Source organism: Monocercomonoides exilis, assembly GCF_001643675.1.
Source record: "Monocercomonoides exilis strain PA203 chromosome Unknown scaffold5-2102611, whole genome shotgun sequence".
Taxonomy (NCBI): domain Eukaryota; phylum Preaxostyla; order Oxymonadida; family Polymastigidae; genus Monocercomonoides; species Monocercomonoides exilis.
The window spans coordinates 60867-79350 of NW_027150550.1; the positions used below are offsets into that span (position 1 = coordinate 60867).

At 37.2% G+C, this 18484-nt stretch overlaps 5 protein-coding genes across 5 annotated transcripts; 1 reads left to right on the forward strand and 4 right to left on the reverse strand.

Moving 5' to 3' along the window:
* Nucleotides 1-138: 138 nt before the first annotated feature.
* Nucleotides 139-387, reverse strand: MONOS_16025 (uncharacterized protein; the record flags this gene model as incomplete). The annotated part of the gene is made up of 1 exon (XM_067868932.1): nt 139-387. One exon carries the CDS (start codon nt 385-387, stop codon nt 139-141), a length of 249 nt encoding a protein of 82 aa, XP_067734091.1.
* Nucleotides 388-3611: 3224 nt separating this feature from the next.
* On the forward strand, nt 3612-8586 carry MONOS_10745 (putative cellular nucleic acid-binding protein; the record flags this gene model as incomplete). Its single annotated transcript, XM_067863221.1, has 7 exons — nt 3612-3617; nt 3782-3867; nt 3917-3958; nt 4049-4097; nt 4282-4383; nt 4473-7417; nt 7606-8586. 7 exons carry the CDS (start codon nt 3612-3614, stop codon nt 7955-7957), a joined length of 3582 nt encoding a protein of 1193 aa, XP_067734092.1. The 3' UTR covers nt 7958-8586.
* Nucleotides 8587-8594: 8 nt separating this feature from the next.
* On the reverse strand, nt 8595-9259 carry MONOS_18550 (uncharacterized protein). Its single transcript, XM_067871580.1, has 2 exons — nt 9172-9259; nt 8595-9088 (listed from the first exon to the last, which is right to left on the reverse strand). The coding sequence occupies exons 1-2, from the start codon at nt 9233-9235 to the stop codon at nt 8913-8915; spliced, it is 240 nt and encodes a 79-aa protein (XP_067734093.1). The 5' UTR covers nt 9236-9259; the 3' UTR covers nt 8595-8912.
* Nucleotides 9260-10374: 1115 nt separating this feature from the next.
* Nucleotides 10375-16741, reverse strand: MONOS_10746 (uncharacterized protein; the record flags this gene model as incomplete). Its single annotated transcript, XM_067863222.1, has 6 exons — nt 10375-15486; nt 15662-16115; nt 16200-16309; nt 16374-16558; nt 16636-16662; nt 16720-16741. The coding sequence occupies 6 exons, from the start codon at nt 16739-16741 to the stop codon at nt 10375-10377; spliced, it is 5910 nt and encodes a 1969-aa protein (XP_067734094.1).
* A 1025-nt stretch (nt 16742-17766) lies between these two features.
* On the reverse strand, nt 17767-18224 carry MONOS_17042 (uncharacterized protein; the record flags this gene model as incomplete). The annotated part of the gene is made up of 3 exons (XM_067869923.1): nt 17767-17882; nt 17997-18004; nt 18076-18224. 3 exons carry the CDS (start codon nt 18222-18224, stop codon nt 17767-17769), a joined length of 273 nt encoding a protein of 90 aa, XP_067734095.1.
* Nucleotides 18225-18484: the final 260 nt, after the last annotated feature.

Here is an 18484-nt window from a genome sequence, read left to right on the forward strand (position 1 = left end):
CTGGATCGAAAAGGAGCAGAAAGAAAAAAGAAAGAAAAAAGAAAGAAAAAAGAAAGTTCATCACAAAACACAAAATAATTAAAAGTTAAACAATAAAAATAACTCAGTCTCGTCCAAATCCCTTGTCGGTGTGGTGTTTCACTCATCCAACGTGGAGCAGCCATTCACCAATCGGCTCCAGATGCCCCACCAGAACTTGCGGAGGGGTGCTGTCAGTCGATGGAGAAGCACGCGGAGTGCTTGCGCCTCAACAGCAGCTGCACCAGGAAAAGAAGTGGGAACGAGCATTCTTCTGACTTCTGCCACAGGTGTTGGATGCTGTGCTCCACCGAGCACGGGAAGAGAGGCAGACATGGGTTCTGCACCGCATTGTCTGGAGCAAGCCATTTTGAGCAGTTGCATCATCTTTCAGAGGCAGCAGCCAGCCCTCGTTCAGCAGCTTTGAAGCAGGCCTGGAGAGGAAAGGAGAGGAAAGGAGCTGAAAACAGGATTTTGGAGGCATCAAGGGATTTTGATGGCAGAGAATTCTTGTTTCGGCTCTCACGCTGCAATCTGATAGACAGAAACCATCAGCACATGCCTCTGAGACATTCACATAGCCTGGTCTGCTGCAGAGCAAATTCAGGTGCAAATTGGCAGGCAATGCAGCAGAACCCCTCGAACCCTCGAATCAATGAGAAACCCCGATTCCCTGATGATTGCCCTCAATCTCCACACACTCTCTTCTTTTGGATCTTCAATCAGAAGAGTTGCTCAGCTGCTGCATTTCATCGGCATTTCGTGAGGGGGAAACCGAAATTGCTGGATGGGACGAAAACAGAAAAGATGAAGAAAGGCGCAGAAAGCTTCTTGAGGATTTGTGCTTTCGAGAGAAGGAGAAGAAGGAATGGTCGTTGTGTTGTGAAATATTGGTTGCTTTCTTTTGCTGGATGGCATTCTCAAAGCGGCAACCTTGTTTTCTGCTCCAACGCCAAATACCTCAAAGACAGAAAATGCGAAGCATTCAACCCCAATCCATTTTCCTCACCTCTCGTTCAGCCCTGCTCGCATGATGTTACACTTGTTGTTTTCATCATTTTGTTGGTTCTCAGACCAATCAATGAAAGCCAGTTCCATCGCTCTTCTCATCGAAACAGAGAAAGAAATGAAAGAAGATGATTGCTTGCCTTCCTCATCTCCAATTGTTGGCTAACATTCGTGCAGTTCTGTAATTCTCCTTTTTTTATTCGTCTTCCGAGATCATTGTCTTTTGCTTCTTTCGTATTTATGTTCAATAGCATTTTTGTCTCTTGTGCAAATAGGTTGGAATTGAGAGATTTCAAGCTAACAGACACATTCTTTCATTCCTTTAATCAATGGAATTGTACTGTTATTGGCCTCATCATCTGCTCTGCAAAGCAAAAGATTGAGAATAATGGTTCTTTCTCGAAGAGTAATTTTAATTTTATTAAGGAAAAAAACAATTCAAACGAATGCTCATATAATCTCATTATTTTAATATTTGACGAATTAGAGATTGATGATTTGAAAAAAAGGAAAAAATTAAATTCATAAAAAAAAATCATTTTTGGTTCTAATTTAAATGTATTTTAAAATAGTTAATCTTCACTCTAATTAAATACACGAGCACCATCAGAAATATCATCGTTTGAAGTATTATCATTTTTTGTAAAAGAAATATTGCAAATAACATCAAAATTAAGAACCTCACTTATGATTATAACTTTTTCATTGTTTACAATCTTTTTCTTTTAAACTCTTCTATAAACATTATATCCTTCTTTGAGCAAAAAACAAACTTTCATTGTTTTTATCAACATCCTATTAGAAAGATAATCTCAATGAATTACTCACTTATTCCATGTTTGGAAAAATAAATCTCAGATGTGACTTCATTCCTTTTTGTGTGTGCAAGCATGAGCACGTTTGAGAACAGAAGAACTTCTTTGAATAATTCGTTATCAGATGAATGATACCATAATCCTTCAAAATGCTGTATTAACGCCAATCATCACTTATTATTATCGTTCCTGTATAAATAAGGAAATTTCAAATAGAACACTCGTTTCTCCAGTTCAATCAGAAACCTTAAAATAAATCCATTATTCCAACTTTTTTTTCAATTACTCAATATATCTGAATCTGTATTTTTTCTGCATCTTTTATATTTTCTTCTTCTCCACATAGGTGATAATTATCGAAATGATAACCTTTTTCGGAGTGTTTCTTTTTCAAAGGTTGCTTGTCATCGTGAAGAGATTTTGTGTTCAAATTGAAAAATTATCACAATTAATCGGAAAAAAAAATGCTTGAGCTCAAATATAGATGAATATGCTGTGAATATGCCTTTTCATTTTTCAGTGTTCTTTTGTTATTTTTCTAGGGAAATTTGCGTTTCAATTTTTTTTTTTGTTAGAAAAAAAATATGTTACCAAAAACAATCGCCCAAACACAGAAAAGTGTTAACATCTTTTAAATGATTCTTCTTCTTTCTATCTTCTCTTTCATTGGCTTTTGATGCCATTGCAACACATTTCACATTTGTATTGAAAAGTTATTTCTGAAGATAAAAAATTCATTAATCAATACTCTAAAAACTTATGTGTTTCTAAAAAGAATCACCCAATTTCAAAAATCCTTGTTTCAATCGGAAAATTTAAGAAATAATAAAGATTCTTCATAACAAATATTGTGAATATATTAATGAGAAAATTTGCGTATTTCGATAAGAAATAAATATATCATTTTTTTGTTTTTTGTATTGTTGATAAAGAAAATGAAATCTTGAATTTTTGTGAACTTGTGGATTGAGTTGTTATTTGTTTTGCAGCTGTTGAAGCATTCGAAAACAATTTTTACTATTTTGTTAATTTTTCCATTTTTTTATCTCTTTTTATTCAATTTTTTTTCTTTTCTCCAAATTAATAAAAAAAAATATTTTCTATCTTTATTGATGTTAATTGCAAACAGAATGTTTTCTTTTAAAAAATAATGTTTACCAATACACCCCCAAATTTCGACTTTTGATTTGACGAATTGAAAACAAAATCTCCATTAAAAACACAAAAAACAACACAAAACAAGCGGTCAATCGATTAAGCAAGGAAACAAACAAACAAAAAAATCAAATAACAAAGTGAAAATAAATAAAAATCAATGAAGTGAATCATTTGTGCATACGAAGAAAAAGAAATAAAAGCAAGAACTAACAATAGCTAAAGATGCATAAAGTTTATGCCATCAACCAAAACATTTGCTAAAATCCTTCAAACATCAGTTTTATATGCTGCAGACAATACATCAAGATCTGCAAGTATTTGTTGCGTCTCTTCTTCTGTCATTTCCTGAGATTCCGTAAATAGTGATATTTTATCTTCCCTAAACATTTAATTTTGCAATAATTGAAATTGTTATTTTCAAAAAAGAAAAAGAAAAAGAAAAAGAAAAAAGAAATTAAGAAAAAAAGAAAAAAGTTTATCCAAAATAAAGCACACCATTTCTTAATTAAAGCTACATAATTGAATCCAGATTTAAAACTTATCTTTTCCAATGTGCCTCTAATCATTTTTAAAGGGTAAATAAACTGACGCGGATAGTTCGTTTGAGTTAAAATGCTTGTTTGAAGATCTTTTGTTGCATCGGACTGTTAAACGAAGATTTTTTTAAAAATATTTTTGCATTAAATATAATGCAAAAAAAGTAAAATACGCAAATGCACATTTAATTATACGCATGCGAAGAAGAAAAAGAAAAAAATTGAACAAACAGCTGAAACAACAAGAGTGAGCTGATCACTGTTGAATTTTCGTTTTATATGCTCTGGAAATCCTCTATTCAATCTGAAAATTGCACGGGAGCATCCGAGCTGTTTCATTATTTAATATACATCTTTGAATATGCAAATATCTATTCAAAGCATACCTGAAGATAATCCAGCTCTTGCTGCAATTGATCTGGAGTGAGCTGCATTCTTTCGAGACCATCGCGAATTCGGCTCATATAAATTGAACCATGTTCATAATAACTGAAAAATAAATTAGTTTATAAGTAATTTGCTAACAACAAAAAAGAAACCATTTATCCGAAACAAGGTCCTGGTTTGCAAGCTCATCAATAACATGTAGAGAGACAAGATCTGGATATAAATCCGAAAGCTTGTCAATTCTGTTTAATATTTCAGTTGCTGTAACTTGGGCCATGATATTTTGTTCTCGATGAAAATAATTCTGAAATATTTTTCGATCTTATGCCATATTCATTTGAATTTATATAATGTCGGAGGTTTTATGCAAAGTAAAAATATCTGAAGATAACAAAGAACCGAACAACAATTTAAAAGAAAAACAAGAAGTTCAAAAAGTGATTCAAGCTCAGGAGACATCAGTTTGTTCTTATTCTAAGAAAAATATTCTTTATCAACGTGTTTTTGTTTTATCAATTTCAACCTTAACAATATGCTCAAGAAAAACCAGAAATTAGATAACTATAGCACATTTGCAGTTTATCCTCCGATTTGTGAAGAAAATTTTATTTTATCTGATTTGTGCAACGATTCAAGTTCAGTTGGATCGAATTGCGAAGTTGTAAATTTAAAATCGCGGTTCACTCCATGCCATTGTAATGAAGATGAAATAATTGATCTCGAAAAACCTGAATCACCTTTTGAGCTCTGTGATTTTGAGGAGGAAAATGCTGAAAAAATGAATGCAATTCAAATACAAAACATTTCCAATGAATCTTCAAAGGAAGTCACCGAAACCAATCAAAATAAAAATGAAAAGGATATATATCCATTAGTTGATAATATTAAAGGACGAACACGATCAAGGTCAACAATGATATCACATACATCAAGCTTTGCTACAGAGGCCGTTCATCGACAAATCACACCCCGTTCCATATCGAATTATGAAAAAGATGTGGTCTCGCACATTCAGAATTATGATGCTTGCGTTAATACTAACAGTTCAAAATCACATTCCGTTCAATTAGTTCCATCTGGTATATTGGCGACTCGTAACCAAATTAACACATCTCTATCACAGGTATCGATGACCCCAGCCTCATCTTTGTCACAATTCTCTGCGAATTCTTCAGACTGTCAATCGTCTGCTGATTCTTATGAGTCTTCTGGAGATGGTATTCTTACAGAGCTGTCACAGGCTGATTTTTCTATCGATTCGTCTCTTGTGCCAGTTGTTGATTCTGATGACCAATGTTTTTTACATTTGCAGCCACTCGAAGATGATGCCAGACATTCACCTTCATCACTTCCATCTCCATCTGCATCAACGCCAGCCTCATCATCGCCATCTTCTTCATCTTCATCATCGTCACTTTCCCTCTTGACAACTGATTCTCCAAACAATGCCTCGTTTCCCATGGGCTTTGCATCATCTCCTCATTCACCAAAAGCAAAGCATTCTGTTTCTTGTCACTCAGCACTTAATTCACAAGGCAGCTTTGCAGCTGACGCTCTCAACTCACATTCTCACTTTATCAATGCAAACACAAACATTCCATATCAACCATCCAGAACACGTCCCTTCTTCTCCACTCACTCTGAAGGCGTTCCATCAACCTTCATTCAGTCTGACAGTGAATTGTCCACACAGCGCACATCATCTGTGAGATCTGCAACTGTATCAGAAACATCAGAAACCATCGAAGAGTCAGAAACATCAGAGACTATTACATCGAGCATGTCTCTGCAGACACCTTCTACAGCCTCGTCCATTCTGCACTCATACGATTCAACTGGCTCGCCTGTGGAGCATGTCAAGCGATCAGTCTCTGAGAACATCGCACTTCTAAACGCAGGAAAGACATCCATCAGCAGCAGCGCCAAAAGGAAATCACCAGAGTTAAAAAACAAGCAGAGAATAGACAGATCCACTTCTTTAATCCACGAAACAGTCCCCAGCAGCCGCCAAAACAGCGAAGTGCAATCTTCTGACTTTTCGTCAACTTCTGTTGATTCCAGTGCATCCGAGTCGACAAGCAGCGTGTCTCCGTTTGCGTCGGTATTGGCTACAGCTGACTGCGTGGAATCACAAACGCCTCACTCTTTCCCGTTGGGATGCGAGTTCTCTGCAGAAGTGCTCCCTGATGCGCCTGAAGAAGAGGAAAAAATCGAACTGAAAACGCAAAAATTGAAAGAAGAAGAGGAGGAAGAAGAACCATTGGAAAAAGCTGAGCAGCCTCTGTCTCTTCTTCCAGATGATCACACTACATCTGGGGTGTCTGCATCAGTGTCTGTATTGTCTGCTGTTTGCAACACTCCTTCTCTTCAGACTTCAGATGTGATTCCTCCAAGTGTTGGGTTTTCTTCGCCTTCAATGCCACATCTGCAGGTATTTCCACCTTCTTCATCAACACTGTCAACATCATTATCATCCTCATCTTCTTCATCATCCTCTTCTGCTTTTGATAACCCTGCCACTGTTTCACACACCGATTCCTCGTTTGTTCTCTCTCTTTTATCAGCATTCAAGCCATCACAATTGTCTGAAAATGACACAGCCATTGGGAACGTCCCAGCACAAGATTTACAAACAAGCCAAAATCAAAGTCATTCGATTCCTTTTGAAACAAACAAATCTGCAATTCCTCAGAATTTTGAATGCTTAACGAGCAGCTTTGCAGATAATGATACAGAGTCAATGGCAGATAAACAACCTCCCATTCAGCAGAGACAAGAGCAAAAACCTCTTTTTATTATTCCACCATCATCTTCTTTCTCAGACACGATTTCTTCTTCTTCTTCTTCTTCTTCTTCTTCTTCTTCTTCTTCTACAACTTCTACTTCATCTTTTAAGCTTTTGGATTCACAGCGGGGTTTGCTCCCTTCTCCAACTTCTTTTCCCACCTCATCTGTCCAAAACAACACCTCTCAAATTCCTGGGCTGGATGCTTCAGCGACAGAATTTCTGCCCTCTTCGGCCAATCCAAACCCGCCAGGCTATTTCTATGCATTTCCAGCACCATTCCCTCAACTGCCGATCAACAGTTACATGGCATACGACAATTTTAGTTTTTTAACTCAAAAAGCATCTTTCCCTTCAACATTTCCTGTGCCTCAGTCTTTCGATGTAGAAAGAGCCTTCAAACCTAATTTCGCCCCATTTCCATATCAAGAGCTGCCCGAACCATCACAATACCAGCCAAACAACACTTATCCATCTGAACCATATTTGCCATTCTCAAGCGAGCATCCGTTGGGCGCAGAAGGCAACATGCTGGCTGTTGGCAATACAAACAGCGCAGCTGACGATCCAGCAAATGCTGATGAAGCAACTGTGCCGACAGGACATCAGAGAAGAAAGCCCTTCTTTGGGTTTATTCCAGAAACATCTGAACAGACGAAACAAAATTCAGCAAAAACTGCACAGAAAGAAGACGCATCACTTCGCCATTCGTATGCAACATTTATTTATTTATTTATTTATTTATTACTTATCTTTCATTTGTGTTTTGACTGTTTGAAATGTATTATTTTTTTAATTTTTTCCTTATTGGAACCAAAATTTGCATTTGAATGATAACCTATGCTTATACTAACCATCCCCCGCCCCCCTTACCCCTTCAATAATGTGATCTTTTCAGTGCTGTGCGCTGCTTCAGATGCTCTGCTGTTGGCCATACTTTCGACGAGTGCCCATTTCGATCAAAAGACGAAGTCTTGTCAAAAGCCGCGTGCTTCAAATGTGGGAAGACAGGGCATTTCTCGCGCAACTGCCCCAACGAAGACCGTCGCGTGTGCTTTCTGTGCAAGAAGCCAGGACACGTCCAGAAGAACTGCCCGTCGCGTGCGTGCTCGCAGCTTCCGTTGACGGTGTCTCTGACTGAAGTGATGGCTCGGCACAAAGTGACAGACGTTCCGCTGGTCATTCCGCCGGAGGTTGTGAGAAGTGAGAATGCAGCCATCGCAAAGGCAAACTCGATGGCTATATCATAATAGTTGACTTGCTTTCTTCTGTTTATGCTGTACAATTTGAAAGTTTGTATATGAAGGCTCTTGAATGAGGAAGTATTCGCATCAATGTGAGCAATGAAATGATTTTTTTTGCATGAAATATAAGTTCATCAGATATTTGTGATTGATAAGAGAATTGTAATTACTTTTTTGCTTAAGATATAGTTGCATACTCAGTTTCCTATTAACGTCGACACACAATTGTTGAATGGCTATGAATTTTTTTGCCAATGTTGTTTTTAGTATTTTGCGAGTTTTATTTTTCATTAATATATTAATTTGTTTATTGAGAATGAATTTTATTGTTATGCTTGCAGTTTTCTTTGAAAGCATAAACTGAGTTTCAAAATATTTTTGTGTATAATTAATAAATGGTACAATTTTGTTGTAAAGATTCCATTTTTCGGTTTGGTGAATTTTGTTTTTGTTTTTGATTGGATGTATTTTATGTATTTGATAATATCCTAAGCAAAGCCTTAGCATGAGTAATTATTCTCATTTAGGTTGACTTAGAATTTTTATGTTTGACAGTTTATTTCATTTTTTGCATATTTCATGCAACTCTTTGTTATCATAATCGAGATCAAAATACAAAAGCACAGAACAAATTTATATTCTCTTTTATTTTGCGATGAGAAATCATGAAGTGCATTACGTGTCTTTTTTTGAAAGAAACGTTTGTTGGCTTTTTAAAACAAATTGAATTTTCGAAGTGAGTATCGAAATAACCAATTACTATTTTTCTTCGTGTTAAATCCAAATTACACTTTATCCTCTCCATTTCCCAAACGAATTGCCTTGAAAGAAAACTTACAATCTTTCTGATTCTGCGAAATATGTTATTATCATTGATTATATCATTCAAATAACAATGCTATTATTAATCTTCAATTTCGGATGAAAAATACATCTCAACAAATATATTTCGTATTTAAGGTTAAGTGTACAAGATAAAAATGCTTAAATAACAAATACAAAAGAAACTCGCAATTCTTCCGCTCAAATCCAAATCATCTGACAATGTTGTTTTTCTATATAAATTATAATTCACTGAGTACAAAGATTTCAAACACTCCAGCCTCGCTCCATTTAAAACAAAAGCATTTTGCGATGCTATTTATCGAAAGCAAAATATGAATATGAAATGATGAGCATTAGAGTAAATACAATAATTTAATCAACAGAAAAAGAGAAACAATGAAATATTTGTTCATAATTAAGATAAAGGTTAAAATGGACTTGCTTCGATCTAACTTTCATTTTGCAATAACATCATTGTAAAAGTCCATAAAAATGGGAATAAGAAGAAAAAAAATTAAAACTTGAACATTAAAGGATTGAGGAACAGAATATATAACTAATATACTTTTTTTAAAGAAAAATTAAAAAATTGAAAAATGGCAGACACAGAAAAGGCAACACGATGCACTGGCTTCTATCCAAATTAGTGTAATTAGCAAAAAAACCATTCCAAATAAAATTTATTACACATATATTGATGACAAAAGATTTTGATGATTCTCGAAAAATAAAAAATCGCTCAATAAAAATAATATACAAAAAAAAAAAGAAAAGGAGTAAATGTATAAACAAGCTTCGAACTTAAAAGGTTTGCCTTTGCTTGCAATATGAGTTATAAGAAATTTACAAAAGGCGTCTAAACTTTCAAAACTGTCTGTGGATAATTTCCACGAAAACACGAAAAATATCAACAGAAAATGAAAGCTTTGATTACTCAAATAATTACAATATGCAAAAAAAGACAATCAAAAAACATTTGATAAAAATTTACAACCAAACACATTGAAGTCTATTATATTGATAACTATCCAATGATGCTATATGAAAAAGAAAAGAAAAGAAAAAATGAGCATAAAAATAAAAAGCAATATAGAATGCCTAGCGAACAAAATCAAGCAAAACAAGATGTCATGATTGACAACAATATATCAAATGATGCTGACAAGTGAATGGAAGCCAGTCACAAAAAATAAAATAAAAATGAAAATAAAAAAAGAAAAGAATAAAATGATAGACATTACTGGATTCATGCCAATTACTTGCTCACAGCAGATCTAAATAAGAGGCGGTTGGATTGCGATATCACAGAAAAACTAAACAAAAGGTTTGTAGTGAGTTCCTCACTTTGTCAACGCAAACACTTCAAAATATCCCTCAAATAGACAACAAGATGACCATAACAACAAATTGGAGGTGTGTGCGAAAAATTATGACTTCTTTCATTGTTTTGATCAAATTCTTATTCATCATCTTCTTTTGTTGCAGAAAATTCTTACAGAAACAGAAGTTCAAATATGAAACAACAACAATAAAACATTCATCGCATTCATCTTTTGAATACAACATTATCTTCCCAACTAAAGAGACCAAATGCTTCTTCACAGAGCAGAATGACGATGCTTCCCATACTTTCCTGCTTCATCGCTGTCTGAATTCTCCTCATCCTCATCCTCGTCTTCTTCTCTGTCGTTTGATGGACTCTTCACATTTTCTCCTTTGATAGACGAGTCAAGGTGCTTGCTGCTGTGCTGCTTCGAATGGAAATGATGCGACTGCTTCGGCTTTTCAGGAAGATCAGACTGAAGTTTCGCAATCATCAACACCTTCTGCACAGAAATCGACTCTCCTTTCGCTTTCTCTTCCTCCTCTTTCACATCAGCCACTTGAATGCTGTCAACTTCTGATGCATCTGCAATCTTCTCCCCTTCCGTCTCAACATCCCCTTCTTTCTCTTCCTCTGCCTCCGTCTTCTCTTTGCCCATGTTCACCTTCATCTTCATCTCCTCCAGTTCCTTTATCAGCGCCTCCAGCTTGTCCTGCCTGATGATTGTGTACCCGCTCTGCGACTGAAGCTCCGTCTCAGTCGTGTCCGACTTCAAAGAACCCATCGCCATGAGAGGCACAGACAACTCAGAAGAGATCGAAGAGCGCTCATAATGCAGCGATGAGGTGGCAGCTGCAGAAGAAGCACCAGGCGACCACGTGACAGGCACATTGGAGACAGAAGAGACACTTTTGGATGGCACTTCATCTGCCAGAAGTGTTGGCAGGGTGGCTATTGAAGTGGAGACGAGCGAAGGAAGAATGGTCGGAGACGCAATGAGAGAAGGAAATGAGGACGAGCCCTTTGCGCTGGATGATGGTGAATGCAGTGTGGATGAGGTTATCGTGTCTGTGTCTGCAGAATAGGAGCCTGCGGAAAGGGAGGAGGAAGAAGAAGGTGGCTGCAACGAAATATTACCGATACTAATAGAAGAGGTGGTAGAAGAAGAAATTGAAGAAGAAGAAGAGGAGGAGGAAGTGGAGGAGGAAGAAGAAGAAGATACCGTATGAAAGTCCGCTGCTGAAAACGAATAACTTGACAGCTGAGGTGAAATTGGTGTCATGATTGGAGAATTCATTACAGAACACGAAAAAGTATCACACAACATGGAATCCTTTGAAGGAGCCAGATAGGAGTTGGCTGATGTGTCTATGACAGGATGTGTCCTGGCTGAATGAGCACTCAAAGTGGATGCTCCCATGTGTGGTGTGAAATCCAGTTGTGAATGATGAGAGCGAGATGATGATGAGGAGGAGGAGGAGGATGAAGATATTGAAGATGAAGAGGAATATGCGAATGGCACATGAAGAGATGACATAGCAGTATTTCTGACAGAAGTGTCATTTGACATGCGAGCATCTCTTTGAGTGTCTGGATGAGCTGAATGCGGCTGATGGAAAGTGATGTTTGTGGGTGGGCAGCAGGGCGAGTGTGGCCGTGTGTCTGAAGTGAGAGAGGAATATGTTGTGTCGCTGGTGGGTGAGTGGGAGACAGGAGAGCAGAGTGGATAGAATGTGGATGACAGGCCAGCTGGTGTGGCTGTTGTGTGTGTGTCGCTGACAGACTCCTTTGCCACTGAGGCAATGGACGATGGAGAGGTCGATGCAACAGAAGATGAATAATATGAAAACGAATAGTTGTCCCTCTCAGGCTGCGAGAAAGAGGTGTAGAAGTGTCTGTTTATTTTGCCTTCATATGTGAACTGCCCATCTTCAGCAGGAGTTGCATTGAAATGTGAGTCAGAGTGTGTTTGATGGAGCTGCTGGGATGAATGCTCGCTGCCATCTTTGTTCGAGTTCTGCATCATCGACAGATTGCTATAGGGAATATACACTTGGCTGTGGTTGCTCTTCACCAGCAGATCTGCACTGTCTTCGTCTTCATTCAGCTGCATGTCACTTTCTGTTGGCGACAAGTTGCTCCTCTTCTTCTCTGCCATCTGCTGCTTTGCTAACACCACTTCGTCATCTGTGTTGGCATTGCTAAGCACATTCTTCTTCTCATAGCTTTCTATCTTCGTCCTGTAAACTCGATCAAACGATGAGTAAGTGTCATCCTGATGCGTCCTCTTCTTCACCCCATTCCCATCTGCCAGCAAATGAAGGCTTCCAACTGACTCTGCTTTGGATGCAGCTGAGCCAACATAAACATTCGCACTGGACAAACTGGCTGTGTCTCGTTTGCTGCTGTTGATGCTGGCAATGCTACTGCCATTGCTATTACTACTATTGTTATTGTTATTGATATTACGCACACTGCTGGATGATGAATTGCTTGAAATTGACTGCACAGCACCTGAGAACACCTTCTGTGAGGTGAATGATGAAGATGCCTGTGACGATGCTGGCAGAGAAGAGACAGAAGAGAACGAACGAGAAGAATGTGTTGATCTTTCAGACAAGCATTGCTCTGCCTCATTTTCCGAATAGCAGTCAGAATCTCCTTTGAATTGAGTGCGTTCTGACTGTTTGATGGAAGAAAGGGAAACTTCTTTGAGGGAACGAGAGGAAGAGGCAGATGAAGGAGATGAAGGAGAAGATGAGGAAGAAGAGGAAGAAGAGGCAGAAGAAGAGGCAGAAGAAGAGGCAGAAGATATGGAGGAAGGAGAAAAAGCAGCAGCAGCAGGAGAAGAATAGCTTTCGAATGAAGATTTGGCAGAAGAGGCAGAAGCAGATGAAGCAGAAGAAGTGACAGGAGACGAGCGAACTTTTGGCTTAGAGAAAGAAGATGAAGCAGAACGAGAAGGAATGTATGTGGATGCAGACATCACAGAAGAGGAATACGTTGAGAAGGAGGAAGAAGGAGAAGAAGGGGAAGAAGAAGAAGACGAAGAAATCTTTTGCATTTCATTAGAATTCTCTTTGTGATCACCTACATTTGACAAATGAGGTGTGTATTGAACATTCTCATTGAATGATTCTTGTTTCGAAAGCAGATGCTGTTTTTCTTTCTTCACAGAAACATCTTCTTCTCTCTTCCAGTTGGAAGCAGAGGAAGATTCTGCTGCTTTGTTTGGATTTTTACTCGAACTGCTGCTAACAACAGCACTTTCATACACATCTGCTTTCTCTCTCATTTCTCTCTTGTTTTGCATATTCTGAATGTTTTGTGTGTTTTGTTCTCTTTTGCTGTTATTTTGCTGCCCTGATGAAGCCACCTGAACCGGAAAAACATTGTTTTCTGCTGAAAATGTGTTGAAATGCTCGTTTTGAATGCCCTTTGGATGGAATATCTTGTGAGGAAGAGAAGAGTTCTGCTGAACTGAGGAAGAAGAATTGTCAGAGGCAGATGGAAGAGGAGACAGCACAGATGAAGCAAAAGATGAAGCAGCAGCAGAAGAAGAGTAACTTGATATGAATTCAGAAGAAGAAGAAGAAGCAGAAGAAGAAGAAGGATATTGATTTGTTGTCATTTTCAAGTTTTTCAGATTCGGAGTGAATGGAGCAGCAGTCAAAGAGAGAACTGAAGTGATGTTTGAAGCAGCAGCAGAAGAAGACAAAGAAGAAGAAGAAGAAGTGGAAGAAGGGGTCGGAGAAGGAGAAGGAGAAGGAGAAGAAGACAAGGAAGATGTATCAGTTGCAGAAGAAGACAAAGAAGAAGAGAAAGAAGAAGAAGAAGAAGAAGAGGCAGCAGCAGAAGCAGAGGAAGCAGAGGAAGAGGAGGAGGAGGAGGACAAAGAAGATTGCTGGGACATGGAAAGAGGGAGAGGAGAGAGAGAGAACGAGTTACTGCTCTTTTGAGAGGGAGAAATCGATCTGCTTCTGGAGAGGCCAGGGGGAGGAGCAAGAGGAGTCTGATTGCCTGTCTGTTGAGACAGCTGCTGGGGGTGTGGTTGGAGTTGTGTGTGAGAGGGGTCAGAGGGAAGAGAAGAAACTGCATCAGAAGAGAAGAGAGGCTGATATGGATAAGAGCTGAAGTTGTTTGGTGGCTGGGATGGGTTGATGGATTGGGTGTCTTTGTTGGGTGAATGCATGTCATCTGGCTGATGATGATGATGATGAGAAGGATAAGAAGAAGAGGAGGAGGATGAGGAAGAAGAAGGGAACGAATTGGCAGGTGGATAAGGTGCAGCTGTTGCAGATGAAGTGAAAGGCATTGGATAAGCAGGCTGAAGTGAATAAGCAGCAGCAGCAGCAGAAGAAGAAGAAGAGGCAGAAGAAGAGGAAGAAGAGGAAGGAGAATAAGAGGGGTTGATGAATGGCTGAGGGGCAGAAGGAGGCTGAGACGGATGGAAGGCAGCAGGGTTGAGGAAGGAAGAAGAGCGGATGGAGGATGGGTTGTCGAGGCTGGCCACTTCAGAGTTCTGAAGAGATGAATGTCTGTCGTCTTCTTTTGGATGCTCCTTTTCGCTCTCTTCGAATGAGATGGAGGAGCAGATGCTGTCTGAAGGCGTCTGGACGTGGCTGGCCAATGAGTTGACAGACGAGAAGGAGAAGAGGGACGATGAGAAAGGAGCATATTGTGATGATTGGGTGTCCATCGGATGAAATAGAGAAGAAGAAGAAGAAGATGATGATGATGCAATGGCAGGTTCTTCATTCAATTTGTGAGGGATGCCCTTCTGACAGGACAGGTTGAAATGAGAAGGGTAGTCAGCAGGGGAAGCAGAAGGCATGCCCATTCGAGTTGGATTGAATGGATGCAGAAGTTGAGAGCCATCAGCAGCATTTGGAGCCATTTCGAGTGGAAAAAGAGGAGGAAAAGATGGCTTCATTGAAGAGAACTGAGAATAAGTGCTAACTGGATTGCGAGAAGCTAACTCAGCTCCTTCATGCCCTTCTCTCATCCCTTCCTGATTCTTGCCCTCTTTCCACTGCCCATTCATATTCCTGCTGCCGAGTCTTGTATGTTCTGACAAATCAGTTCTTTCTTCAAATGCTCCTCTGATTTCTCCTCTTCTTCCGATCCCTCTCTCCGCACCTCCCTCTCCCCTCTCCTCTTCTCTCTCTCTCACAGCCGCTTTCCTTCTTTTTGACATGCCTTCGTCTTTCTGCTTCACCCACGCCATGTATTGAGGAAATGATATGTTGTCATAGCAGATATACGGCCGATGTTTAAGACATGGATGCACAAAATTTGGATCAAGGTAAATGTTCTGGCAGAAGAAGATGATCGCATTCGTATCATAGAAGCCCATTTTGAAGAAGCTCAGCAAAAGCAAAGGCGTCTGAAATAAAATAAATGCATAGTAAAATTATTATAAAATAGATTCAAAAATATTAAAGAGAGAGATTAAAGATAGACAAATATATTAACAGTAATAAAGCATGAAGAATAAAAATACAGTTCAGTTGAAAAGCAAATATCACAGTTAGCAAGAAACTCACAATAGAACATCATACGCTCATTCTTCCCTTCTTCAGCTCATCTGTTGAGAAGAGGATGTATCCCATGTAGCACCCCCACGACTTCTGCGGATTCAGCACAACATCCAGCACGCCTGCATCAACAAGCTCAGAGGAAATAAAATGCCTCAAAATATCCTTTTTTGGATCAGCTGGGAACCCTCTCGATATTTCTGAACGATCTACAGGAAGACTCAACACAGCTCGCTCCACAATAGCTCTGATATCCCCCTCGACCATCACAACCCCGTTCTTTGCCTTTAAATAGAAGGGAACAACAGTCGGTCCGATAAAAAGACTTGCCCATAGGGTTGATATCCTCACCGGTATTTCAGGCAACGATACAAGCTTTTCACGAGCAACTCTTGCAGCTGATCTTTCAAAAAACTCAATAAAACAAATTGAACAATCAGATGAAAGAGAAATTCCAATTACTTTGCCAAAGTGACTTCTAAACATTAATGGAAACAATAAACAATTATTGTTTACGACATATTGTTAATAGTCATCTTGATTTACATAAAATAATTCATACTGGCAAAGAGAACCGATACTTTGCACAATCGGTAAAGAGAGGCTCCCATGAAGGACAATTGTTCGATTCATATATGGGCGTTGGATGCGACATAAATGTTTGCTCACAAGCTTTGAAAAAAAGCAAGGAAACATTTTTTTATAATCGTACAAAATGTATAAAAAAAACGCAAACTGCAAAATGAAACTGCTGTAAAAATTCAATGCTTTCCTTTTGACGAAAATAAACTATTGCTGTCCCGATGCTTGAAGAATCATTATTTTGAAGAACAACTTTTCGAACAGCTCCAATTTTTGCGAAATCTGTTTGTAATGATTCACGCGTAATAAAAAGAGGTGCATTTAGGAGCTTAATTGCATCTGATATAAACAATAAAATTCAACATTATAGCACGTTTTATAAATTGTATTTACAACAAAAAGTTAAATATTCAAACCGACGTCTTCTTCTTCATGAGTACTCGCTATTTCAATATCACAGAACAATGGCTTTATGATAAAGATAATTTAAAAAAACATACTGTATGGATTTTGCTGGGACATATTAGACCCTTCGAAAACGCCAAAAGATATTATTTTCTCAAATCTTATTATGGTTCGATGATGTTCAATGATTTCTTCTTTAAATGAAATATTCAATAAAAATGAATATGATACTGAAATTTTATCAATATGAAATAAATTGTTATTAATTGAAAATGAAAAAATATATTTAACTATTTTTAATAATTATATCTTCACTTTTAGTAAAGAATATTTATGCAAAAAATAAAATGAAAACAAATAAAAATAATGAGCAAACTCTTGATGAAGGAAAGAATTAAGTTCGTCACGTTGATCACCAATTTTCCACTTATAGAAAAAAACGAAAGAAAAAAATTTTTTTTAAATCAACAAAAAAAATTAAAAAAAAATCTTATTAAAAAACAAAGTGTTGTATATCAAAAATTACAAAACACATTAAATGGCTAAGTTTAATAAAAATTACCAAACTTTAAAAGCAAACAACAAAAAGCTCGTTTGAATATGAGCAAGTCTTTGATCAAATAATAATCTAAAAAATAAAAGATCTGTTCACTACAATCACAAATAAATAAAAATTATTTTTTGGAATAGCACGTATTAACATTTTGAAGGTTTTCTATTGTTTAAATTTTTTCTGAAGTACTCTTTGAAGCCAGAAAATTTAGGTTTCGATTTAAAAAAAAAGGGGGTATGATAAATAACTCACCCTATAAATGAAAAAAAACTATCTTTACAGTTTTATCTCTCATATTTATTACCAAACTCAATAAAACATAAATAATTCAAAAATAACTAAATTTCCGAATGAAAACAAAAATGACTAGTTAAATATAACAATAATTATTAACGAATTCAAAAAATTAAACACAAGTGAAGCACAAACAAAATATTAAAAAAGATAATTTGAAAAAAAAAAAATCTTTGTAAATTGCAAGTCAATAAACATTTCAACAATTTTAATAAAATAACGTTTTATTTTTCTGATTCATTTGCATGCACCTTTTGAAACTATTCAAATAGAACGTTGCAAGTAAAAACAACCTCTATTTTGTATATTTGTCGTGTAAAGGCTTAACAAGTTCTGAATTTGAAGGCACATCATATTTAATTCCAGGAGTTGATGCAAAGCTACCATCGAAAGAAGATTTTTCATTCGATACTGAAATAAATGTTGCCCGAAAATGAGAAAACGAAAGATAAAAAAATAGAGCGGAAAAAATAAAATCCAATAAAGAAAAGCGCAGTACAGATGTTGCTGAAATTCTGATTAGACTTTTCCAGCTTTATCGCAAACAAATTACATTTTAAAAAAAAGAATATGCTCAAAACAATGTTATAAAAAAACTGCAAACCAAACAGTTTCGTCATTCAAGCAATCATTCCATTCCTCTTCTGATGTAACAATTTGTTTTGTTGTAGCTTTGTATAATTCAGCAATTAAACAAATAAACGATAAAGTTAACATCGCTAAAACAAGAATAACAAGCATCTTCACTCTCATTAAAAAAGAATCATTAAGAATAAATCGTTGACGAATTTTGTAGACAGATCGGCATAAATTAATTATAATGAACGGCAGAGGTAGCATTAGCAAGATATCATAAAGAACCAATAAAACTCCTTTCACTTCCCAAGTCACATTTGAATATGGATCAGCAATATAGCAAATGAACGAGGAAATAACAATCAAAAATACAAGTAGAATGTGCAAGTTAATTAATATGGAAGTACATTTCTTAGAAGATAAAAATGGAAGAAGAG

Bases quoted from the DNA above. Each gene is read 5' to 3' on its own strand.
- MONOS_18550 (XM_067871580.1), bottom strand. From the start codon at position 9,235: ATGAAAGTTAGATCGAAGCAAGTCCATTTTAACCTTTATCTTAATTAT. The intron at 9,089-9,171 runs GTTTCTCTTTTT...TTCGATAAATAG, and splicing joins TTATGAACAAATATTTCATT to CATCGCAAAATGCTTTTGTT.